Source organism: Macaca mulatta, chromosome 20, assembly GCF_049350105.2.
Source record: "Macaca mulatta isolate MMU2019108-1 chromosome 20, T2T-MMU8v2.0, whole genome shotgun sequence".
Taxonomy (NCBI): domain Eukaryota; kingdom Metazoa; phylum Chordata; class Mammalia; order Primates; family Cercopithecidae; genus Macaca; species Macaca mulatta.
The window spans coordinates 28949577-28975300 of NC_133425.1; the positions used below are offsets into that span (position 1 = coordinate 28949577).

The window sequence follows — 25724 nt, forward strand, 5'->3', positions numbered from 1 at the left end:
CACAGAAGCCTCCTGGGGAACAGGGGCCTCGTGAGGACAGGGTCGCAGCCATCTGCAGCGGCCAACTGGAGATGGCAGGGGTGGCCCGCTGCAGGGGGTGTAGGTGGTCAGGGGCCGCTGAACCCTCCCTTGCAGAGCATACCCCTGAGGGTGCCTGGCGGCTGGGGACTGGGCTCCACAGGGAGTTCAGAGTGGCTGCTGACTCCATGGAGCACTGTTGTTACTTGGGCCCCACACAAAACACCTGCCTTGGAATCCATCCTTGAGAGAAACTCCTCTCAGGTCTCCACATCAGGAGGAGCTGGGCATGTCCAGGTCTCCAGCTTGGTTCCTGCCAGGAGCAGAACGGAAGGCAAGTAGCTCAGGCTGACTCCCTGCCTGGGAGGTCATGCACGACTAGCAGCAGGTCATCAAGCTGGCCACACTGCCGCTCTGGGGTCTGGGTAACTAGCCACTCCTCATGGGCAGGGGTGGCAGATGTGGCAGAGACATGAAGAGCCCTCATTCCTCCGCGTGAGGAGCCGGAGCCTTCACTTATTTGAACCCCGCTGGACTCCTGTGCAGGCCTTGTCTCTCACAGGGCCCCAGCAAGTGCCCAGGACAGAGTCTGACACCCCACGCCTCTGCTAGGAGTGCTGGGACTTCCTTCCCCAACTCCTGCTGCTTCTCTGAATGATAACCTGGCCAAGGCAAGAGGCTGCATTCAGGCCCGGGTGCCATGGCTCACGCCTGTAATCCCAGCACTTTGGGAGGCTGAGGTGGGCGGATTACCTGAGGTCAGGAGTTCGAGACCAGCCTGGGCAACATGGTGAAACCTTGTCTCTACAAAAAAAAAAAAAAATCACAAAAATTTAGCCAGGAGTGGCGCCATGCGTTTCTTGCTCCAGCTACTAGGGAGGCTGAGGCAGGATTACTTGAGCCCAGAAGCTCAAGGCCGCACTGAGCCATGATTGCACCACTGCACTCCACCTGGCTCAACAGAGCAAGACCTGGTCTCAAAAAAAGGCTTAGAAAAAAAGTTTTAAGTGAAAAGCAAAGAACTTCACCTCTGTGGTCCTCCTCTCTAAACTCCATAACCCAAGCCTATTCATGAGAAAAAGGATCAGACAAACTCAGATTTTAGGAATATTCAACTGGGTGTGGAGGCTCACACCTGTAATCTCAGCACTGTAAGAGGCTGAGGCGAGAGACTCACTTGAGCCCAGGAGTTCAAGAACAGCCTGGGCAACATAGTGAGACCTCATATTTAGAAAATATATACATATATATTTTTTAAATTTAAAAAGTTGTTTTTAAAAAGAATATTCTGAGGCCAGTTGCGGTGGCTCACACCTGTAATCCCAGCACTTTGCGAGGCCGAGGCGGATGGATCACCTGAGGTCAAGAGTTTGAGACCAGCCTGACCAATGTGGTGAAATCCCATTTCTACTAAAAATACAAAAATTAGCCAGGCGTGGTGGCACACACCTATAATCCCAGCCTCCTGCCTCGGGAAGCTGAGGCAGGAGAATCACTGAACCCGGGAGGTAGAGGTTGCAGTGAGCAGAGATCGCACCATTGCACTCTAGCTTGGGTGACAGAGAGAGACTCTGTCCCAAAAAGAAAAAAAAAGAATATTCTACAAAATACCTAACCAGCACTCCTTGAAACTGTCAAGGTCAACAAAGACAGGTGAAGTCTGAGAAGCTGTCAAGCTGAGGAAGCTAAGGAGATGTGACCACTTAATATAACATGGTGCCAGAAGGGATCCTGAAGCAGAAAAGGACATTAGGGGAAAACTAGAAAAATTTTTAAGGCCGGGCGCGGTGGCTCAAGCCTGTAATCCCAGCACTTTGGGAGGCCGAGGCGGGTGGATCACGAGGTCAGGAGATCGAGACTATCCTGGCTAACATGGTGAAACCCCGTCTCTACTAAAAATACAAAAAACTAGCCGGGCGTGGTGGCGGGCGCCTGTAGTCTCAGCGACTTGGGAGGCTGAGGCGGGAGAATGGCGTGAACCCGGGAGGCGGAGCTTGCAGTGAGCCGAGATCACGCCACTGCACTCCAGCCTGGGAGACACAGCGAGACTCTGTCTCAAAAAAAAAAAAAAAAAAAAAAGAAAATTTTTTAGCCGGGCGCGGTGGCTCAAGCCTGTAATCCCAGCACTTTGGGAGGCCGAGACGGGCGAATCACGAGGACAGGAGATCGAGACCATCCTGGCTGACACGGTGAAACCCCGTCTCTACTAAAAAATACAAAAAACTAGCCGGGCGAGGTGGCGGCGCCTGTAGTCCCAGCTACTCGGGAGGCTGAGGCAGGAGAATGGCGAGAACCCGGGAGGCGGAGCTTGCAGTGAGCTGAGATCCGGCCACTGCACTTCAGCCTGGGCGGCAGAGCGAGACTCCGTCTCAAAAAAAAAAAAAAAAAAAAAAAAAAAAGAAAATTTTTTAAAAAGTGTAAAGTTGAATTAGTAAGAAAAAAATTTTTAAAAGGGTGAAATTCAATTACTAGTCATATATCGTACATCCACACAATACACTGTTATTCAACAATAAACATGAGGACTGGGCACAGTGGTTCACACCTGTAATCCCAGTATTTTGGGAAACCGAGGTGAGATCACCTGAGGTCAGGGGTTTGAGACCAGCTTGGCCAACATGGTGAGACCTGGTCTCTACTAAAAATACAAAAACCAGCTGGGCATGGTAGCACAGGCCTGTAATCCCAACTACTTGGGAGGTTGAGGCAGAATCACTCGAACCTGGGAAGCAGAGGTTGCAGTGAGCCAAGATCGCGCCACTGCACTCCAGCCTGGGTGACAGAGCAAGACTCAGTCTCAAAACAAAACAAAACAAAAAAAAGCGAGATAGATGAAGATATCTGCAACATAATTGAACTTGAAAGCATAGGCCCAAGTAGAAGCCAGACCCAGAAGACCACATGTATGATTCCATTTATCTTCAATGCCCAGAAGAGGCAAATCTAGAGGCAGGAAGTAGATGGGTGGTTGCCAGCGCTGGGGGGTGAGGAAGGGTGGGGAGTAGTGGGAGGGGCTACTCATGGGTCAGGTTTCTTTCATGGCAGGAAAAAAAAGTTTTAAAATTAAACTGTGGTGATGGTTGCGCAACCCTGTGAATATACAAAAAACCACTGAAGGGTACTGAAGCGTGGTGACAGGTGCCTGTAGTCCCAGCTATTCGGGAGACTGAGGCATGACAATCCCTTGAACCCAGGAGGCGGAGGTTGCAGTGAGCTGAGATCGTGCCATTTGCACTCTAGCCTAGCAACAACAGCAAAACTCCATCTCAAAAAAAAAAAAAAAAAAAAAAAAGCTTACTCAAACAAAATCTCTCTGTATATATATCTTACAAACTGTATACATATAAACTGCATATATACAACTAAAAAAGAAAAGCATGCTGGTCACAGTGGCCCACACCTGTAATCCCAGCACTTTGGGAGGCTGAGCTGGGAGGATCTGTTGAGTGCAGGAGTTTGAGACTAGCTTGGGCAACAAAGCAAGACCCTGCCACTACAAAAAAAAAAAAAAGTTTCTTAATTAGCCAGGTGAAGTGGTGTACTCCTGTAGACCCAGCTACATAGGAGGCTGAGGTGGGAGGATCACTTGAACCCAGGAGTTCAAGGTTGCAGTGAGCTATGATCACACCACTGTACTCCAGCCTAGGTAAGGCCCTGTCTCTAAAAACAAAACAAATAAAAAGCCAAGGAGCGCTGATTCAGATGTACTATAAAGGCCACCCTAGCAAGAGACAGCCACATTTATAAGTCCTGACAGGGACCTGAAATAGCAATGTGGTCACAGGAAGGGAGAACTTAGCGAGATTGGGTGGTTCATGAGGCATCCGCTGGATGCATGAGTAGTTGTTTCCTATTGGGGCTGTTAACAAATTACCACAAACTGAGAGGCTGAAAACCACACCAATTTATTATCTTACAGTTCTAGAGGTCAGGAGTCCAAAATGATTTCCACCGGGCTGAAGCTGTGTCAGTGCGGCTTTGTTTCTCCACGGAGGCTCTGGGGCAGAATCCAATGCCTTTTTCAGCTCCTCCAGGGGCCACCTCATCGCCTGGCTCTGGGCCTTCTTGCCATCTTCAGAGCCAGAAGCTTCCTTGCTTCACGCGCAGACCCTCCTGACTCCCTTTCCCTTATAAGGGCCCCCATGATTACTCGGGGCCCACCTCAACCACCCAGGGTCATCTCCCCACCATGAAATCCTGAACTGAAGCAGAGGCGCCGGGTCCCTTTTGCTATACAAGGTAACACTTTCCCAGGTTCTGGGGTTCAGAACCTGGACCTCTTTGGTGGCTGTTATTCCACCCACCACCGTCGTCAGTGAGGCGCCCTAAGGAGGGGCTGTGAGGTCACGTGAGGTCGGCTTCGGAAGGGCTAGGTTTGAGTGCCTGGAGGACACCGGCAGGAGGCGCCCCTGGGCTCCATTGATTTACCATGCACTCACTCAGCACCCCTGAGAGACCATCCCTGGGGCCTACAGGTGAACCCTGTACCTCAGCCCTGACACCTGCTTTCCACTTCCGGACCTTTCTGAAATCAAGACGCATCTTTAGATCAATGGCATCTTACTGTGTCACTGGCAGGCCTCTTCTTTCTTAGTGATGTTTAAAGGAAGGTATCTTACCCCTGATGGCTTCTTGGAGTGAATGAAATTCCAGTGTGAGCAGGCACTAGAGCAGGCCTCACAAGAGCGTCAGGTAACCCCACTCCGCCCTGGCCCCCAAGTCTTTCCTAGTTGCTCGTCTGGCCCTTTCTGCCCTGGGATTCCAAGTGTCCTGCAGCTCTGGTGCCCAGATCCCCGTAACTAACGGACGGCACTAAAGCCACACACACGCTCAGCTCTACAACCACAGTGGGGTCCAGGAGCCAGCCCTCCTGCTAGCGGTGCCTCAACCATGGGGGTCGGACCCAGGGGCTCTCTCTCGGCTTGGCTGCAAACTGAAAACACCTAGAGGCTTCCGAAATACCCAATGCCTGGGCCACAACCTAGACCAGCTCAATCCGAATATCCAAATAGATATTACAGCTCCCCAGGAGATTCCAAAGGGCAGCCAGAATGGAAAACCGGAAGAAACCATCTAACGTGGTGCAAGGGAGGCATAAGGCAATGCTGGTAGGGGGTAGGGGGTGGAGGGTGCCAGGCCCAGGCTATAGAATTACACCCATGCCTCTGCCACCAAACTCTGAATTCCTGGAAGGGGACCAGCCCAGCTACCTCAGTTTCCTGAAGGCACTAGCCCTGTGCCAGGCACCTAGTGGGGCCGAGAGAATGTAGGCCGCAGGGCCTCAAAGGCCAGGCAGCAAAGGCTTTGTGCCAAGAAAGGTCTGGGAAAGGAGCCCACTGGTTCTGGGCCAGCCCTTTGATTCCTGTGACCTCCAGTGAGTCACTGCCCCTCTGTGCCAGTACAACGCACGCTTGGCCCACGCTTGGCCACTGAGTTTGCATTTCACTGAAGGGCTATGGGAACGACTGCAAGGAGAGAAGAAAGCCAGGCTAGGGAAGATACTGGCTCTCAGAACCTTAGGGATCTCGGTCTTGGACCACTCATCCCACTTCTGCCCAGTGTCTATGGAGCTTGAGAGGGTGGAGCAAGAGTAAAACGTTTCCATGCCCACCCCCAACAGGGACCCAATGTCTTCTCCATGCCCCGGTCCTTCCAGGCCTAAAAGCTCCACTTCTGGGGCTCCATCCCCTGGTGGCTACAAGGACAAAGAATCTGACATCCTGAAAGCCAAAGACCTAAGGGGAATCAAACAAGAAACCTCAGAGAGGAACACAAAGTAGCGCAGTTGGGGGTGTTTACACAGCAAGCAGAGTCCAGGCAGTGAGGCCACAGGACACCTGACAGGCACCTCCAAAGAAGATCTTCATGGGAGCAAACACTCAGGGACCAAGGCAAGTCCAAAGTGGCTGTGGAGAAGGCCCCTGGCTTCTGGCCGTCAGCACAGCCAAGGCCCCAATACACAACTAAAGGCTTTTATTGGGAAAGGGAAATTGACTGAAAAATGGCCTCCAATTTCCTCACTGCCTGAGACACTTGGTGCCTCCTCCACAAAGTCCAGGAAAGAAGGACCCACCAAACTGGGCCCCCAGCAGGCTCAGGTGTAGAGCTCAAAGTCAATGCGTTTGGAGTTGTAGAACTGACCACCAGGGGGGTCCAGCTTCCGGCAATAAACACCGTCCGGGAAGTAGCCTTCACTCACCCAGGTCTGCAAGGAGAGGGCAGAGCTGGGGAAGGACTGACAGGAGTAGGGGAAGCAGGGACAAGCCAGAAGGAGGGAGAAAGCAGCTCACCTGCATCTGGGCGCTGGTGAAGGGCCCATACAGCTCGGCATCCCCCGTGTTCTCCCACTTATATTCCCACATCACATCCACCAGACCATCTCCTGGCGACTCTGCTTCTAAAATAACAGGCAAAGCCATTTGACCTCCGGTGTCTCACTTCCCGCCCACTGCCCCCTCCTCTGTCCTCCAAGCTTACCTCCTCTCTGGGTAGGGGTTGGGGTCTCCAGTTCCTCCTCTGCCACTTCCTCAGCGAACATGTCCAGGGAGGGTGGGGGTGTGGGATTGTGGGGTCCCACGGTCTGACACCCCAAACCCTTCAGCCGCATAGCCAACCGTTCCCTTGTTTCCTGGTACACGCCAAGGTTGCCCCGGGCCACCATCTGGTCGGCCAACCCGGAGAGCCGGTCCAGGCGCTGAGGGGAACTGGGACGCCCAGGCCCCTTGCTGCTCCCTTTGCCTCCTCCTCGGGCCCCCAGACGCCTCAGTGCCCCAGCCACTGTCTCTCTAGGCAACAGAAGCTCCAAAAGTCCCTCCAAGAGGGCTTGGGCACTCATTGGGGTCTGGCCCAAGCTGTCTTCCTCCTCCGAGTCTGAGGCCTGGTGCTGGCCAGGTGGCCGCTCCCGGATCTTCACCTGTCATGGAAAGATGCAGTGATTTCCCACGAACTGCCATGGGAGCAGGCCTAGCATCCGCCACTCCCCGGCCCCAGCCACACCAGCCCCTGGGCCTCACCCAGTCAATGTTGTCCAGCCAGCTGTCTCGGATCTGAGCATCCCGGTTCAGGAAGTAGTTGCCATCAGCATCAAAGTGTCCTTCCTCCATCTCCTCCTGCAGGTTAAAGGGTGTGATCCGAACACCCCCCTCGCTGGGGAGTGTGGCTGCCTCCTGACCTGTACCAAAGACACAGGTGCCCTTTTCTAGGCATGGAAAAGAGAGACCGGAGCCTCCCTCGCTCCACACCACCAGAGGCCCCTACTTGTTTCTCCAGCAGAGTGTATTCTTGGGTACAGCTCACCTTGTACATCCTCTGAGGCCAGGATGTCGTATTTGCTGGACCCCCCATCATCATCATCCTCCTCATCGCTATCCAAAGAGTGTTTGCCTTTGAAGCGGCTCCCAGGACCCCCTGACCCAGCCACAGGGTCCACCAGCTGTGAGCAGGAGTCAAGTCAAGAAATGCAGGTTACTGGCTACCTCCCCAAATACTTCCGGATCTGGACCCAAATATTCCCCAAATATTTCAGGATCTCGACTACTTCCCCAAATATTTTAGGACCCACACTGAAGATGCTCCCAACCCATTCCTCAGAGAACCTGAAAAAACTAGGCTTTTCTCTGCCTGCCCGCCCCGCCCCACTCCCGCCAGCTTTGTTTCTCCTCAGGCTTCTAGCTCCTCTCTTTCCCCCACACAAAGGAGTCTGGCCCCCTCACCTTCTTCTTGGGGACACTGATTTCATCCTCATCTTCCTCATCTCCCACGCCTTGGAAGGTCACTTTCCTCTTTGGCATGACGGGGCAGAGAGGTGTTTCTCAAGCTGAGGAAAGGATACAGAGAAAGAGAATGGGGTGAGGAGGGGACTCGCCACCAGAGGACCCAGCACAGCAAATATTTTTCCTGGTCTGTGACAGGTACAGTTTGGGAGCGGAGGGAGCACAAAAGCAAGGGCTGAAGAGAAGCTGGCAGCCAGGAGGCCTGCAGGACTTGGGTCTAGCATCCGCGAGTTAAATGGGGTGGGGACGGAGGAGCGGACCCTCTGGATCCCCTGACCCTGGCCAACAGGGGACAGACTTCACCACGTGACCACTCCCAACTCCAGCCCCCGCAGTCTGGGCGCCACCGGCTCGACCGGCTGACCCCCGCCTCCTACTCTGGCTCTCTCGGAGCTCGCGGGGCCCGGGCTGACCCAGGACCTGGCGCTCTCGCCACCCCGTTCCTCCCTGCTCCGAACTCCCAATTCCGTGTGGTGAGCCCCAACTGTCCCGGGCTGTGTACAAATTAGAGGGCCACGGGGATCCGGGCTGTCCCACCCTCGCGCGCTCACCTGGGACTCCGCGGGAGGCGAGGTGGCGAAAAGAAGAGATGCTTGCGCCAAGGCTACATCCGGGGCACCCGGCCGCCATCACCCGGAAGAGGACTGTGGAAGGCGCCTGGGAAGCCCGGAAGTGGCTTCACTCGGGTTAGGGAACTAACTGGAAGAGCGGGCGGAAGTACGCGGTGAGCGAGGGAAGACGCCTCCACCCTCTCTCCCGCAAGAAGTGACGTCAGTCGCGTGGGAGGACAATGGCGAGAAGAGGGGACCTGTGAATGCCTACACTCTGACCGGGCGTGAGAAATGGCCGGAAGTACCTTCGATTCCCTCATTCAAGCAGTAGAGGCTCTGGAGAAAAACGAGAGCATCTACTTAAAGGGTCGCCCAGGGTCAGGATGGAGGGGCAAAGTCCGAGCAGGGCCAGTGGGTCGCTGCCCCGTTTTCCTGTGCTGGGTTCGAGTCACCCTTCCACCAGGGCTGAGGGCTCAGCGCCCCTACCGTCTCGTTAGAAATCCTGCCTTCCCACTCCTGTGGTCCGGTGGTAAGCTCTCCTATCTGAGAGGTGGAGCCTTGCCCTCCCCGAGGGGAAGCCTGGCTCTCCCGATGGCCAGTCCGGGGCCCCTGGACGGCTCTCGGGGCACTTTCTGGACACAGCTCCCTTTAGGACCCAGGGGAAGTCATTTGTCCCACGCCCATACCCTGGGCGAGTTCCTGGCTTCTGAGGTGGGAGAGCCATCACTGGAGAGGTGGCATTGGCACCAGTACCCAGGCCAGAAGTCCCTTGTGCCCTGCTCTCAGATAGGCCTGGAAAAGGGCAACAGTGCCTCTCTGTAGCATGAAGCCCCTCTGAGCAAACAGGGCCTAGCACCACGGCCTGGAAAAGGGCAACAGTGCCTCTCTGTAGCATGAAGCTCCTCTGAGCAAACAGGGCCTAGCAACTCGTGCCCAGGTAACAGAATGTGGCCCAAGCAGAAGCGGGACTGGGGGAGGTGGCGGGGGGTCAGCCCCTGTACTGGAACCTCTAGCTCTTGAGGACACTCGGAGCCTGCATCCCCCTAAGCCAAGACTGTCCAGGCGGCACCTGCTGGAGCCAGACGAGGACAGTGTGAGAGTTCCCCTACTCTTCCCCAAGGCAACTAGATGGGCCACTTCTCTCTCCCTAGGGATTTCCTCCCATATTGGATCACGATGGAACTGCACAGAAAGTCCATGCTCAGTTTCTTCCATGGTTACAGAACACAGGCCCCAGACCAGGAAGGCATGTTGCTAAAGAAGGGGACCCGAAACCTCAGCTACCAGCACCGATGGTTCATCCTCCAAGGAAACCTCTTCTACCTAGAACACCAGACCGATCATGCACCCCTGGGCCTCATCCCGTTGGAGAACTGCCAGGTGGAGCTACACCTTAAGAACCCTATGCCTTTACCATCCTGACTCCTGGAGTGGGCGGGCCTACAAGCTGGCTGCAGAAACCCAGGAAAACCTGGAGACTTGGCTGTGGGCACTGGCTGGTGTGAGCTGGAGGTGGCTGGCTGGGCTGCTGCCCCCACTCAAGACCTAATACCGGGAGCTGTGCCAGGCAGCTGGCCAAGAACCCATCTCATGCCCAGAGGACACTGGCTTTCTAGCCACCATGAGTACCCGTTCCAGCTTCCAGGAGTTGCATGAGCACTTTGGGAAGCAGATCTGGGTGCTGCAGGTGGTACCTAGAGAGCTCCAGGCAGCCAGTGACAATGGAGACAGCACATCCCAGGCAAAGCTGGAGTAGGAGCTCAACCAGTGTCTGATGAGTGACTTGAGAGATGGACCCAAAGCCAAGAGATACCTACTTGCCAAGACAGCAGACTGTTTTAACAGAGACCCAGGTCCTGGCTCTGTCTCTCCCTCCCTCCCTCATCCTTACCCCACCCCAACCCCCATCAAGTAACAAGGCAGGAGACAGACTCAGGTACAACAGCAGGTTCTTTTCTGATTCCTCAAAGCGCTGCATGGGGTGGGGGCAGAGACAGAAGAGAATGTAAACATTGGGTTCCACCCCCTGGAGCTCAAGGGAAGACCCTTACCCAGATAGGGACTAACTGGAGGGGTGGAAGGGAACAAGGTGAAAGGTAGGGGTCCTGGTGAGACAAAACAGGGGGGCCTGAGAACACAGAGCAAGGTGGGTTTGGAGGGTGCACAGCAGGGTGCGGGAAGGGATATGGGGGACATTTCCTATTCCAGTGCATGTCCCCTTAAATAAACTGGGTACAGGAGCATTATGGAAGGAGAACCAAAGGACAGAAGACAAAAGCGAGCATCCCCACCCCAGGCCAACCCCATCCTCTGTACATAATTACAACACAGAAAGGTCCAGAAGGAGAGCCCAGGCCAGGAATTGGAGACAGGGAGGGCTGAAGACAGGGAAAAGGAAGCCAGCTCCACCTCATGGTAAGGGGAGCCATGGAGTGTAAGAATTTGAAACTGCTGACTCCCATCACCAGGAGTCACCCCTGGGATGACAACGGGCCAATCAGGACAGCACCTAGTAGGGGACCCAGAGGGAACTGGGGCAGGAGCGACAAAGACCCCAGCTGAGCCTCATGGGAGATGAGAGGCTCCAGACTCGTTTGCAGCTGCCCATCTGTCCTGCCCGTGTAGGGATCAGCGGCTGGCGAGGAGATGGGGAACCAAGCCACTTTCCCCAGTGAGGGACAGCCTGCCGAAGGGCTAGGGGGTGGCACCTCGGGCCAGGCCTGCTCTTGGCTGAGGGAAAGAAGGGGGCCATGCAGTCCAGCCCCAGGGCAGAGGTCAGAAGTAAGCGTCCTGCCGGGCCTCGGCTGCTGAGGGCTTGTCCCCACCATCGTGGGGGCCTGGGGGCCCATCTGCCTTTCGACGCAGCGAAAGCTTCCGGCCTTGAGCCTTCTTCTCCTGCTTCTGCCGCTCCTTCTCCTGCTTCTCCCGCTCCTTCTCCTGCTTCTCCCGCTCCTTCTCCTGCTTCTCCCGCTCCTTCTCCTGCTTCTGCCGCTCCTTCTCCCGCTCCTTCTCCTGCTTCTGCCGCTCCTTCTCCCGCTCCTTCTCCTGTTTCTGCCGCTCCTTCTCCTGCTTCCTGGTCTCCTTGCTGGAACCCAATGGGGTGCTGTTGCCAGTGGGTGAGGGAAGGGATGGATGCAGTCCCTCAGCAGTGACCACAGGCCCTGGGGCAGGCCCAGCACTGGCCCTGCGGACGGGAGGCGGTGGGGAGGGGGCCCCTCCAGCAGCCCTGGAGCCTCGGCTCTTGAGACCAGGGAGGCTGAGGAGGCTGGAGGAGGGGCCCAGGGGTGGCTGTTGCCGCCGGCGCTCCTCATGGATGGCCCGGGAGCCATGCAGTCGCCGTGAGGGCCGATACTGCAGCTCCCCCCGTGTTTCCCGCCACTTCTTGAGCTGGGCTGCATTCTCCCTCTCAATGAGTGCTTCTGTCACTGGCAGATTGGTCACCTGGACAGAGAGGAAGTGCATACCAGAATGGAGCTGAGGGTGGGAGCGGGCTGATGCAGGCAGGGGCTGTGCTGAGGGTGCAGGCCTACCTCGTGCACCAGGAAGTCCTCCTGCATGCACTGCTGGGGCAGGTTACGCAGCTGCTCCATGGTCTCATACATGCCTTGGCAGGAGCGCAGCTTCTCCACCGAGCCCAGCGTGTGGCGCAGCAGGACCAGGGCCACCCGGAAGATGATCTTAACGCCTGCAGGGGTGAAGAGTAGAGAGCACAGGGTGGTCAGACCCAGGATCTCAGCCTGTCCTGATTAGGACGGACTCACAGCCCTCATCCCCATCTACTGCCAATCTCAGATGAGGAAACTGAGGCCCCATGAAAGGAAATGAGCTGCTATCAGTCTCAGGATCTTGGCAGGGAGAGCAGGCTCTAGGTTGGTGGCAGAACCAAAATCAGGCCTGTTTCTCCAGCCCCCAGCTGCTTATGGTGAAACTTCCACCCACAAGTACCTTTTGTCCAGGGACCACCAGAAATATGACAGAACCCCTGGTAGCCACCATAGCCCCTCATGGCCTGGAGGGCCACAGAAGTACCTTCACAGAAAAACATGTCCCAGACACGCAGCACCGATGCCCAGGGCAGGGTACGGGCGAAGATGCACATGAACCACTCCGTCATGTAGAGCACAGGGTCGATGCGCTGCCGCCGCAGGTGGCGATGTGCCAGTGGAGAGGCCCGGCGCAGGAGCGCAAAAAAGATCTCCCCATCCAGCTGAATGGCCTCCTACAGGTGGGACAAGTCATGAGAAGAGGGCTAAGTCAGCTGTGCCCCCATCAGGGGAGAACTGGCAGGCCCTGTGGGCAGAGGCTGAGAAGGCCAGGGTGGGGCAAGGCAAGGACCTCCCTGCAGCCTGGAGGAAATGCCACAGCTCTGGATGCACCCAGCCTTCAGACACTCACCAGCCCTGCACTGTAGTAACCTGGCAGGTACTTGTCGCAGATCTGCACCAGGCACCAAAAGGCTTGCTGAGAAGAGCAAGAACAAGGAGGAGGGGTGGGGCCTGAGAAGCAGGGAGCAGGGAGCTCCCCCATCACCACTGCAGGCTGAGATCCCCCCTGCCCCTCCCGGCCCAGAACCAGGGAGCTGACCTCCGCAGGCATGTGCATGAGCAGGACCGCGGCCACGGGGGCCTGGGCCTGGCAGTAACCCTCGTCAGGCCGGTAGATGGTGTAGGCCTTCAGGATTCGGTACAGGTCCTGTTGCCTGTGGGGGTTGGGGAAGACCATGAGGGCAGTCACAGGGGCCAAGAGCTCTGTTCCCAAGCCCAGTTCCAGATTCATCCCAGAGCTTTACTACCAGGACCTTCCATCCACCTGTCCAGTCCTGCTGAGCAAGCTTCAGCTAAAGGCTCAGCCCACAGCAGAGCACTCCAGGCCCCAAGGCTCCGCCTTTGGCTACACACTCCACATGCTCCCTGCCATCCCAGCACAGGCTGCACCCTCACCCTCCTTCCTCTGCCACATCCCAGAAACCTTCCAGGTCATTTTCTCCAGGAAGCTTTCCACAGCCGCAGCATCAGCCCTCCTCTAGCACTGAATGTCTTTGTTACCGCAAAGCAGGAGCTCCCCAGAGCAGGGCCTGCCTTATGGGTCTCACTGGATTTCATGGCTCTTGGGGAAGGCTTGGAAGCCAGCTGTGCCTCAGCCCTTTCTCTTGTCTCTGCATACAAAAGAATAAAATCTGCACCCTAGACCTGCTCCTCTTGAGGGTGCCCCACTGCCATGTCCAGGACTTCCATTCACTCAGCCCCACATCAGAAAAGAGCCTCTTCCTCCAAGCCTAAGCAGCATTGCACCCTGAATTCCACTCCTGCCTGCCTGCTCTCTACCTCCACAGCCATTCGCAGCTCAGACTTCCATTTCTTGCCCAGAAAAAATGACCTCCCAAATCCTCTCCCTGCCTCCAGTCTCACACATCCTCCTCCTGACCAGTGCTCAGAATAGCTTTTCCCAAAACTCCAGGCATTCAAGTGTGATCTTCATTTGTATTTTATCTGCATACCACCCTACTTTTTTTTTTTTTTTTTTTTTTTTGAGACGGAGTCTCACGCTGTTGCCCAGGCTGGAGTGCAGTGGCGCGATCTCGGCTCACTGCAAGCTCCGCCTCCTGGGTTCACGCCATTCTCCTGCCTCAGCCTCCTGAGTAGCTAGGACTACAGGCGCCCGCCACCGCGCCCGGCTAATTTTTTGTATTTTTAGTAGAGACGGGGTTTCACTGTGGTCTCGATCTCCTGACCTTGTGATCCGCCCGCCTCGGCCTCCCAAAGTGCTGGGATTACAGGCTTGAGCCACCGTGCCCGGCCAACCCTACTATTATTTACTTGACATTTTTTCTCCACTTTGCAAAAGCATCCACGAAATGACAGGTTTGATAATGGTTATTTTACCTAATGCATATTAAAATAAATATGTAACTTCCACAAGCGCCCACGCCCATCACCCACCTGCCTGCTTCTGTGTCCCTGCCTTCTCCCTGTTGCTATGGGTGAAGAGTCTGTGATCCTGGCAAGCACTTCCTTTCCACTTGGGCCCAGGATCCCATCCCCTCTCGCCTGTACAGGCCACCACTCCAACAGCCCTCCCCTTGCTCCTGCACTATCAATTTCTCTCTCCACTACACCATTCCCACAAGCATACCTACGTGCTGTTATTTCTTTGAGTTTCAAAAAAAAAAAAAAAAGGTCTCTTCGCCAGGCACAGTAGCTCAGGCCTGTAATCCCAGCACTTTGGGAGGCCAAGGTGGGTGGATCACCTGAGGTCAGGAGTTTGAGACCAGCCTGGCCAACATGGCAAAACCCCATCTCTACTAAAAATACAAAAATTAGCCAGGTGTGGTGGCGGGCACCTGTGATCCCAGGTACTTGGGAGGCTGAGGTGGAAGAATCACTTGAATCCGGGAATCTGGGAGGCGGAGGTTGCAGTAAGCCAAGATCACACCACTGCACTCCAGCCTGGGTGACAGAGCAAGACTGTCTCAAAGCAAAACAAAAAAAACAAGTCTCTTTACCCCTCTCCTCTCTCCAAATACCACACTGTTTCTTTCCCTACCTATAAATTCACTGTCCTCAATCTCTTTCCTCCCATTCTCCAGTGGGTTTCACCCACTGCTCCACACAAAACTGTTTCTGTTTGGAGACAAGAGTTTCACTCCCCTTGCCCAGGCTAGAGTGCAATGGCGTGATTTTGGCTCACTGCAACCTCTGTCTCCCAGGTTTAAGCAATTCTCCTGCCTCAGCCTCCCGACCACGCCCGGCTAATTTTTTTTTTTTTTTTTTTTTTTGAGACGGAGTCTCGCTCTGTCACCCAGGCTGGAGTGCAGTGGCCGGATCTCAGCTCACTGCAAGCTCCGCCTCCCGGGTTCACGCCATTCTCCTGCCTCAGCCTCCCGAGTAGCTGGGACTACAGGCGCCCGCCACCTCGCCCGGCTAGTTTTTTGTATTTTTTAGTAGAGACGGGGTTTCACCGTGTTAACCAGGATGGTCTCGATCTCCCGACCTCGTGATCCGTCCGTCTCGGCCTCCCAAAGTGCTGGGATTACAGGCTTGAGCCACCGCGCCCGGCGCTAATTTTCTATTTTTAGTAGAGATGGGGTTTCTCCATGCTGGTCTCAAAAAACTCCTGACCTCAGGTGATCTGCCTGCCTCAGCCTCCTAAAGTGCTGGGATTACAGGTGTGAGCCACCACGCCCAGCCACAGAACTATTTTTTTTTTCTTTGAGACAGAGTTTCGCTCTTGTTGCCCAGGCTGGAGTGCAATGGCACGATCTCGGCTCACTGCAACCTGCCTCAGCCTCCTGAGTAACTGGGATTACAGGCGCCTGCCACCACACCCAGCTAATTTTTTTTTTTTTTTTTGAGACGGAGTCTCCTCTGTCGCCCAGGCTGGAGTACAATGGTGCCGTCTCAGCTCACTGCAAGCTCCGCCTCCCAGGTTCACGCCTTTCTCCTGCCTCAGCCTCCTGAGTAGCTGGGACTACAGGCGCCCACCACCACACCTGGCTAATTTTTTGTATTTTTTTTTTAGTAGAGATGGGGTTTCACTGTGTTAGCCAGGATGGTCTCAAACTTCTGACCTCATGATCCGCCCCCGCCTCGGCCTCCCAAAGTGCTGGGATTACAGGCATGAGCCACCGTGCCTGGCCTTTTTAAAATATTTTTAGTAGAGACGAGGTTTCACCATGTTGGCCAGGCCGGTCTTGAACTCCCGACCTCAGGTGATCAGGTCACCGCGCCCAGCCACAAGACTGTTTTTAACATGGTCACTATTGACTTCTCCAGTGTGCAATCCAGAGGTCAATTTTCAGGCTGGACTTTATTGGACCCGTCAGCAGCATTTCACACAGCTGACCCTTGAAACCCCGCTTCACTTTGCTCCCAATCACACGCTCCTGGTCCTCCTCCTACCTCTAGCTTCTCATTCCAGTCTCCTTTACCAGCTCTTTCTCATCTTTCCATTCTCAAAATATTGGAGCTGCAGGGCTCAATCGCTGGATGTTGCGCATCGATTCCTTTTGTGTCTACACTTGTTGCCTTGGTGACTTCATCCAGTCTCCTGGGTAAGATTTAGTCCCTCTATAAGTTGAAGACTCTTAATTTCCAATTTATCTCCAGTTTAAACGTCTGCCCTGAAATCCAGGTTTGTGTATATTGTACACTGAACTTACATCTCCATCTAGAGGTCCAATAAGCATTTTAAATTTAATGTTCCCTGCTGGGCACGGAGACTCACACCTGTAATTCTAGCACTTTGGGAGGCCGAGGTAAGCAGATCACTTGAGGTCAGGAGTTCGAGACCAGCCTGGCCAACATGGTGAAACCCTGTCTCTACTAAAAATACTAAACTTAGCTGGGCATGGTGGCGGGCACCTGTAATTCCAGCTACTCAGGAGGCTGAGGCAGGAGAATTGCTTGAACCCGGAAGGCGGAGGTTGCAGTGACCCAAAGTGGTGCCACTGCATTCCAGCCTGGGCAACGGAGCGAGACTCCGTCTCAAAAAATAAAAATAAAAAATAAACGTTCCAAAAGTGAGCTCCTGATATGCCCCCCACAGCTACCTTTACCCCATCTATATTAGTAAACAGCAACTCCATTCTTCTCATTTCTCAGGCCAAAAACCCTACTCCCCTCTCTCCCCTCACACTCCATTGGCAAATCCCTTTGACTCGACCTTCAAAATATATCCAGAATCCAACCACTTCTCTCCATACTCCTGCTGCTACCATGCTGGTCTAGCTCTCACCCCTCTCTGGATTACAGGAAGTCTCCTAACTGGTTCGTTTCTGTCCTTGTCTGCCTATAGTCTGTTCTCAGCATGGTAGCCAGAATGACCCTTTTAAAACATAAGTGGGATCAAGTCATTTATAACCCCATCCCCACTCACATTCTCTATTTCCCTCTTGCTTTAAAGTGCTCTTTAGGCCCAGGCACAGTGGCTCACGCCTGTAATCCCAGCACTTAAGGAAGATGAGGTGGGCAGATCACTTGAGCCCAGTTGTTCAAGACCAGCCTGGGCAACATGATGAAAACCCATCCTATCAAAAAACAAATAAAAGTAAAAATAAAAATAACCTCCTAATGCTTACCATCATTTCACATACAACATACGTTCCTTTCCCTGATTTATTGTTTGTCCCCACTAAAATATAAACACCATGAGAGAAGTTTTTCGTTTTTTGTTCACTGCAATCATTTGTGACTAGACAGTGCCTGGCAGATAGCAGATGCTAAATAAATATTTGCTAAAGGATGAATTATTGATTAAAAAAATTGTCTGTCCCAGCACTTTGGGAGGCCAAGACGGGCAGATCACGAGGTCAGGAGATCGAGACCATCCTGGCTAACACAGTGAAACCCCGTCTCTACTAAAATACAAAAAAAATTAGCCAGACGTGGTGGCGGGCGCCTGTAGTCCCAGCTACTTGGGAGGCTGAAGCAGGAGAATGGCGTGAACCCGGGAGGCAGAGCTTGCAGTGAGCTGAGATCCGGCCACTGCACTCCAGCCTGAGCAAGACTCCGTCTCAAAAAAAAAAACAAAAAACAAAAACAAAAACAAAAATTGTCTGGCCGACCGTGGTGGCTCATGTCTATAATCCTAGCACTTTGGGAGGCCGAGGCAGGTAGATCACCTAAGGTCAGGGGTTCGAGACCAGCCTGGCCAATATGGTGAAACCCCGTCTCTACTAAAAATACAAAAATTAGCCGGGCATGATGGTGGGCACCTGTAATCCCAGCTACTTCGGAGGCTGAGGCAGGAGAATCACCTGAATCCAGGAGGCAGAGGTTGCAGTGAGTCGAGATCGTGCCGCTGTACTCCAGCCTCGGCGACAAGAGCAAAGCTCCATCTCAAAAAAAAAAAAAAAAAAAATTCCATCTGGCCAGGCGCAGTGGCTCACACCTGTAATCCCAGCACTTTGAGAGGCCAAGGCGGGCATATCACTTGAGATTGGGAGTTCAAGACCAGCCTGGCCAACATGGTGAAACCCCGTCTCTGCTAAAAACACAAAAATGAGCCGGGCATGATAGTGTGCACCTATAATCCCAGCTAGTCAGGAGGCTGAGGCATGAGAATTGCTTGAACCTGGGAGGCAGAGGTTGCAATGAGCCAAGATCGAACCACTGCACTCCAGCCTGGGCAACAAAGGAAGACTCTAGGCCGGGCGCGGTGGCTCACGCCTATAACCCCAGCACTTTGGGAGGCCGAGGCGGGCGGATCACAAGGTCAGGAGATCGAGACCACGGTGAAACCCCGTCTCTACTAAAAATACAAAAAATTATCCGGGCACGGTGGCGGGCGCTTGTAGTCCCAGCTACTCAGGAGGCTGAGGCAGGAGAATGGCGTGAACCCGGGAGGCGGAGCTCGCAGTGAGCGGAGATCGCGCCACTGCACTCCAGCCTGGGCGACAGCGCAAGACTCCGTCTCAAAAAAAAAAAAAAAAGAAGACTCCATCTCAAAAAAAAAAAAAAACGTCCATCCGAGAACTCCCTAAGATCACCTTGCATACTACTAGAGAACAGTATATATTGACATCTGGAGGAAGCCTGGTCTATAGAACAAAATTCCAAATGCCTTGGCATAGCATTTAAGGGTCCCTGGTGATCTTTTCCATAACCCCCAGGCAGGAAAACCCTGCTCCACTGCTATAGCTCCCACCTCTCCAAAACCCAGCCCAAATGCAAGCTCTTCAAGGAGCCCGTGATGTGCCCCGACACACAACCCGAGTCAAGTCTCCTTCCCGGGACAGTTCCTTTGACATGGCTTGACACTTAGTCCATTACAGATCTCTCTTCTACAAGTCCTGGAGGGCAAAAACCACTTTCAATTCAGTCTTGTATCCACCTAGATAAAAGGTGGATCCTCCAGCCAATGTTTGCTGACTGATCCCCATGGTCTGGCCACCTTACCCATGCCCCCCTCGAGCAGCAAACATCTCGTGGAAAGGGAACTGGCGGTGCAGGTCCTTCTCAATCACATCCAGCCACTTGGGGTCCCCAGGAGCCCGTTCCAGCTCCTGCAGTGGGACAGCGGGGATTACCTCAGGATCTGGGGGAACTGATACCCCTTGCACAGACAGGGCCACATGTCCCCACACCCTGGAGCTGCACGCACCTCAAACTTTCCTGGGTTCTGCTCCAGAAGTTCCTTGCTATTAGACAGGTACTGCCAGGCCTTGGCTCTGAGAGATGAGGGGATCCCCTTCCGGCAGCGCAGCTTCACCTAAGGCAAAGTGGCAGGAGGGGGGACAGCTTCAAGGGCCGGCACAGCCTCCAAGCTTTCCCTAGCAGTCCACAGGCTCCCTGGATACTCCCCCCACATCCCATAGGCTTGATTCCACTGGACCTAGCCTGGCCTTCAATTTTTAAAGCCATTCGCCTGCCAGGGCCCATCTATCCCTAGTGTGGTCTAGAGGGCAGATATTATCAGCTTCCTGGGCTTCCCTGGAGCACACGCCGCCCCTCCCAACTTGCGCATTGCCCTGCCCACCATTCAGCCCTCAAACCTTCTGGAATCGCCGTGACAGCCACTTATCCCAGTTACTGAACATGTCCAGCCATTTGAGCTCCCGCTGCCGAGCCACGTCCACGGGAATGGAGCTCTCTCTGCAGGGTGCGGGGAGCACAGAAGGGGTCAGTAGCAATAGGGTAAAACCTGCATTGCAGGTGGAACTGAGGCGAGCCACCTCCCCAAGTTCAAACGAGAAACTGGATAGTCTGTGAGCTACCAAACATCAGGATGTCTGGCCACTTGGTCATCCCAAGGCACACTGAAAGGCCTTCCTTCCCTGATGGATCTCTATTCAGAGGTCATATTTAAATCTCACTTCTGACACATCCAAATCTGGGGAGAGAGTATGGAGTATTTTGTTTGTTTGTTTGTTTTTTAGATGGAGTCTCGCTCTGTCGCCCAGGCTAGAGTGCAGTGGCTGGATCTCAGCTCACTGCAAGCTCTGCCTCCCAGGTTTACGCCATTCTCCTGCTTCAGCCTCCCGAGAAGCTGTGACTACAGGCACCCGCCACCTCGCCTAGCTAGTTTTTTGTATTTTTTAGTAGAGACGGGGTTTCACCGTGTTAGCCAGGATGGTCTCGATCTCCTGACCTCATGATCCGCCCGTCTCGGCCTCCAAAAGTGTTGGGATGAGTATGGAGTATTTTAAAGCCACATTTTGCATTAGATCTGGATCCAAGTCCTAGCTTTACCATTTATTCATCGTGTGACCTTGAGCAAATCACTTAATTTTGCTAAGCCTCAATTTCCTCATCTGTAAGGTGCAGAAAATAACAATACCTGCCTGAAGGGGTCTGTTGAGTTTATACAAAATAACACACAGCAAGGTGCCCATTAAGTAATACTATCGGCAGGGCGCAGTGGCTCAAGCCTGTAATCCCAGCACTTTGGGAGGCCGAGATGGGTGGATCACGAGGTCAGGAGATCAAGACCATCCTGGCTAACACGGTGAAACCCCGTCTCTACCAAAAAATACAAAAAAAAAAAACTAGCCGGGCGAGGTGACGGGCGCCTGTAGTCCCAGCTACTCGGGAGGCTGAGGCAGGAGAATGGCGTAAACTCAGGAGGCGGAGCTTGCAGTGAGCTGAGATCAGGCCACTGCACTCCAGCCCAGGCGACAGAGCGGGACTCCGTCTCAAAAAAAAAAAAAAAAAAAAAAAGTAATACTATCCATAAAATAAAATACTCTACAGGGCCAGGCATGGTAGCTCATGCCTGTAATCCCAGCATTTTGGGAAGCAGAGGCAGGAGGATCACTTGAGGCCAGGAATTCAAAGCCAGCCTGGGCAACATAATGTGATTCTATCTCTACAAAAAATAAAAATAAAATAATAAAATAGGCCGGGCATGGTGGCTGTCATCTGTAATCCCAGCACTTTGGGAGGCCGAGGCAGGCGGATGATTTGAGGTCAGGAGTTCGAGACCAGCTTGGACAACATGGTAAAACCCTGTCTCTACTAAAAAATGCAAAAATTAGCCAGGCATGGTGGCATGTGCTTGAAATCCTAGCTATTCGCGAGGCTGAGGCACGAGAATGGCTTGAACCCAGGAGGCGGAGGATGCAAGCCGAGATTGCGCCACTGCACTCCAGCCTGGACGACACAGCAAGACTCCATCTCAAAAAATAATAATGAAAAAAAAATACAGAACAAATGTACTTCTGTCTCCTTAGACACTACCATCTGAGTTTTGTCCTATCAAACTTTTGTGATCCCTTGGGTCACCTGCAATTTACTCTACTCCTCCTCCCTGAAATCATCCCAGGCAAATAAAGGTCTCCCTGCCCTATTTACCCACTGTTCTGTCAGAGCTTCATACTTATGGTGCCCCAACATTCTTCAGTTACTTGTAGGAGTCAGTACTAGGAGGTGAGTGGAACAGAAGAAAGCTTGGGTCTTAAGAATCAAACCCACCAGGCCGGGCGCGGTGGCTCAAGCCTGTAATCACAGCACTTTGGGAGGCCGAGACGGGCGGATCACGAGGTCAGGAGATCGAGACTATCCTGGCTAATACGGTGAAACCCCGTCTCTACTAAAAAATACAAAAAACTAGCCGGGCGAGGTAGTGGGCGCCTGTAGTCCCAGCTACTCGGGAGGCTGAGGCAGGAGGATGGCGTAAACCCGGGAGGCGGAGCTTGCAGTGAGCTGAGATCCGGCCACTGCACTCCAGCCTGGGTGACAGAGCGAGACTCCATCTCAAAAAAATAAATAAATAAATAAAAATTAAAAAAAAGAATCAAACCCACCTAAGTTCAAATTTCAGTTCCGTCTCTGAGACCCTGGGGAGCCTTGGCAAGGGATGACCTGAGTCCCTTCCTCAATTATAAAAAGACACCACCGGGCCAGGCGCGGTGGCTCATGCCTGTAATCCCAGCACTTTGGGAGGCCGAGGTGGGAGGATCACCTGAGGTTGGGAGTTCAAGACCAGCTTGGCCAACATGGTGAAACCCTGTCTCTACTAAAAATACAAAATTAGTCGAGTGTGGTGGCACATGCCTTCAATCCCAGATACTAGGGAGGCTGAGGCAGGAGAATCGCTTGAACCTGGGAAGTGGAGGTTGCCGTGAGCCGAGACCGCGCCATTGCACTCCAGCCTGGGCAACAAGACCGAAACTCCGTCTCAAAAGAAAAAAATAAAAAAATTTAAAAAGACACCACCACCTACATCACAAAGTTATGAGAACGCTATTGAGAAACTGCATATAAACAATTGTTAAATAGAAGGGGCTCGTTAAATGTTAGTTTCCTTTGTTCTAGAAGCTCCTTAAATAGAGAAACCATCTCTCATTAATTTCTATCATAAGTCAGTTCCAAACTCTACCAAGGGCTGGTAAGAGTAAGACACCTTCTGGCCCTCAAGGAGGTTACAGCCTAAGAGGAGCGTAAACTGTAATACGGTATGGGAAATGCAATGACAAAGATGCACCAAAGAGGCATCTAATTGGAGTGGGGGCAGTGGGTATCAGGGAAGGCTTCCTGGAGGAGGGGACATCTGAGGTAAGCCATGAAGAAATGAGTAGAACTTAGCAGGCAAAGAAAGGGGAGAAGAACACTCCTGGCAGGTGCACAGCCTGAATATGAAGGGGAAAGGACTACAACTAGTTCAGCAGAACCACAGCGCAAAGCACCCAGTGAGGAGTGGTGGCAGAGGTGACCAGAGAGGCTGTGCGCGGGCCAAAGAGCCTGGACTTCATCCTGTGGACAGCAGCGAGCCACTGAACGCTGAGAAAGTGATGTCAATTACAGTCAGTCTTGCCCCAGAGGTAGAGTTCTCTGGCAGAGAAGCTGATCTTAGAGAAACAACACTACAAAGCAGAGAAACAGCACCCGGCACAGTGCCTGGCACACAAGAGGGACTCCCTCGAACTGAATTCAGCCCGAGTTCCTCAGGACAGCCTGCTATTGAGGAGAGAGCCACTGGTCACACAGATCCAGATTATTTGAGGGGGACAATTCACTCAACTGCACTAATTCTGTTTCTTCATCTATAAACCGAGGCCTCGTGCCTGGAAAGCACCAGGGTCAAACTTCAGTTGCTTTCCCGTGTAAGACCCTGAATGTTGGTACCCAATCAAAGGCTTTCTGATTTTGGTTGGCTCACGAACCCTGCCTGGAAAACCTTCCCACAGGGCTTTCCCCTATCCCTGCACACATAGCCAAGACTAAATCCTACTTACTTTTCACGATTCAGAGCAGGTTCAGCTGACTCCCTGCCTGTGTGCACTCAGGAAACCCTCTGGGGATCTCTAGGCTAAACCTGAGGTCTTCTATTGAAACCAACTGTTTAAGTACTTGTCTTTCTCTCCAGATGACTGACTCCTTAAAAGGACTATTTATCCTTAGCACCTGGGGCCTGACACCTGAGGGCCCAGGCGATGCTGTAGGCTGACTGGCCCAGCAGGTCAAAGGGGCACAGGAACAACGGGGCAGGATCCAGAGAGGGGGAAGGAAGAAGTCAGGGGCAATCACCCCCTACCTCGGGAGTGACTCAGGCCCGGGAGGGAACTAGGAAAGAGTAAGCCCGGCTGGGGAGATGAGGAAATGGGGAAGAGGCCTCTCCCACCCCCTTTACTTCAGTGCAGATACAAGACTGCCCTGTTTCACAGCAAGGTCCTGACTGCACCGTCTCCCTTCCATCAGGCAGACTTCCCCGCCTTTCTACTCCATCCCTGGGACCTAGGGCTATGGGGGAAAGGAGGTGCCTGCACCCCTCCCAGGCTCTCCACCCCTAAGGGACCAAGGGTCTCTACCAGAACCCTCGCCCAACCAACCCTCCAGAATATCCGGCCTGTAGCGGGAGTTCCCCATCGAAGAGCTGGGAAGACCTCAGGTATCATTTCATTCAATCCACTTTATAGAGGAAGAAACTGAGGCACGGAACTGGGGAAGCCACTGGCTCAAGGGCACACAACCCATCAAAGGCAAGGCTTAAACCTAGACCTCCTGCCCCCTGGTCTGAAACTCACTAACATGCCAATGTCACAGGCACCTCAGGATGCTCAAGGAACGGCAGCTCGCGCTGATCACCCCCTGGATCCTCAGAGGAGGCTGGGCTGCCAGAGTCTGGGCAAAGTGTATCGTTTCGCCCTCCCCCAACCTCTGCTTCCCCGAGGCGGTCCCGCTGGGTGCCCACTGGTACTCACAGGCTGCCCGAGTACTGGCTGCCCCCAAGGAAGCCATACTTGTCCGTCTTGCGCAGGGCCAGCCCGTTTATCTCTGAGTCTGAGCCCATGGAGCTCACATCATCCGCCAAGGACTCCAAGGTCCCAGACATGAGGCTCACGGAGTCCAAGTAACTCAGCGTGTCCGGGGCCTGCCCTCGAGGCCCAGAGATGCCAGGTCCCAGGCTGGACGTGGAGCCCAGGTCTTGAGAGTTTTCAGCAGGCTCCGGAGCTGGGGTCACGGTCACGACAGCTACCGGAGCCTCACAAGTCCCCGAGGGGCCTGCGCCAGGGCCTAAGGGGTCCTCAGGAGCCTGTCCTGCTGATGATGATGTTGCTGCGGCAGCTCCATGCCCACCTGTCACTTGTCCTGATGCACTCCGTGCAGTCACTCCTGAGGCCACTGTGGTTCCCGGCTTGGGGGCAAGCGGGGGTTTGGCGGTCAGGGCCCCAGGAGCCGTTCTGGAAGGGGTCCTGGTAGGGGTCCCGGTGGGGGTCCCTGATCCTGGGGCGGGTGAGGGTCGAGCCTCCTCTGTCCTCGGAGAGTCTGCCCCTGCGGCCAGAGCCCTTGACGTCTCAGCTCCAGCCACGGCCGCGGGCTCTGAGGGTTCCGGGCCGGAGGGGACCTGAGGCTTTGGGGCTTCGGGCGAGGCCTCCAGGGTCAGCACCACCACCGTGCTGCCCGTGACGGCCGGGGCTGGGGCCGGGGCCGGGGCAGGGGCAGAGGTCTGGGCCGACCCCGGGACCCAGGCGGGCCGCGCCTCCCCGGGGGCCACCAGGGTGACGGGGGCCGAAGTGGCCGTAGTCACTGGAGGTCCCGGAGCCACCACCACGACGGGCCCGGCCCGGGAACCCCGGGGCGGCGGCGACGGGGCCGCGGGGGCGCCATGACGGCGCGGCGGGGCCACCAGGGGCGCCGGGCCGGTCTCCATGGCCGCGGGCCGCCCCTCACATCCCCTCGCCGGGGAGGCCGCAGAAGGCGCCGCCCCTCGGGCCTCCCGGCGAGACCAGCCGAGAAAGGGGAGAGGGCGAAGGGCGCGGCTCGGCGCGCGCCGGAGGCGGGGCGGCCGCTGGGCGCGCGGAGGCGGGGCAGGGGTCCGGGGGCGCCGCGCGCCGGGGTCTAGCTCGTGCCGTCTCACCCCCTCGCGCGCTCTCGCCGCCGCCCCCTCCCTCCCGCTTGGGGCGAGCCGCCGACCTCGCGCCTGCGCACACGCCGCAGAGCCGGCT

General features: G+C 54.5%; 3 protein-coding genes across 3 annotated transcripts in view; 1 reads left to right on the plus strand and 2 right to left on the minus strand.

Moving 5' to 3' along the window:
- Positions 1-25724, plus strand: part of ZNF48 (zinc finger protein 48) — a 242055-nt gene that overhangs the window by 187750 nt on the left and 28581 nt on the right. The window lies entirely within an intron of this gene.
- On the minus strand, positions 3907-8418 carry CD2BP2 (CD2 cytoplasmic tail binding protein 2). Its single transcript, NM_001260696.1, is given in 7 exon segments — positions 3907-6223; positions 6309-6415; positions 6496-6931; positions 7032-7189; positions 7315-7450; positions 7731-7834; positions 8342-8418. Coding segments are annotated over 6 exon segments (1026 nt in total). The 5' UTR covers positions 7809-7834; positions 8342-8418; the 3' UTR covers positions 3907-6112.
- On the minus strand, positions 10274-25709 carry TBC1D10B (TBC1 domain family member 10B). Its single transcript, XM_015125937.3, has 9 exons — positions 24480-25709; positions 19833-19932; positions 19442-19549; positions 19237-19343; positions 12926-13040; positions 12737-12802; positions 12371-12560; positions 11872-12026; positions 10274-11782 (listed from the first exon to the last, which is right to left on the minus strand). The coding sequence occupies exons 1-9, from the start codon at positions 25427-25429 to the stop codon at positions 11117-11119; spliced, it is 2457 nt and encodes an 818-aa protein (XP_014981423.2). The 5' UTR covers positions 25430-25709; the 3' UTR covers positions 10274-11116.

Bases quoted from the DNA above. Each gene is read 5' to 3' on its own strand.
- TBC1D10B (XM_015125937.3), bottom strand. From the start codon at position 25,429: ATGGAGACCGGCCCGGCGCCCCTGGTGGCCCCGCCGCGCCGTCATGGC. The intron at 19,550-19,832 runs GTTTGAGGGCTG...ACTTTGCCTTAG, and splicing joins TGTCACGGCGATTCCAGAAG to GTGAAGCTGCGCTGCCGGAA. The intron at 11,783-11,871 runs GTAGGCCTGCAC...CTCTCTGTCCAG, and splicing joins AGGACTTCCTGGTGCACGAG to GTGACCAATCTGCCAGTGAC.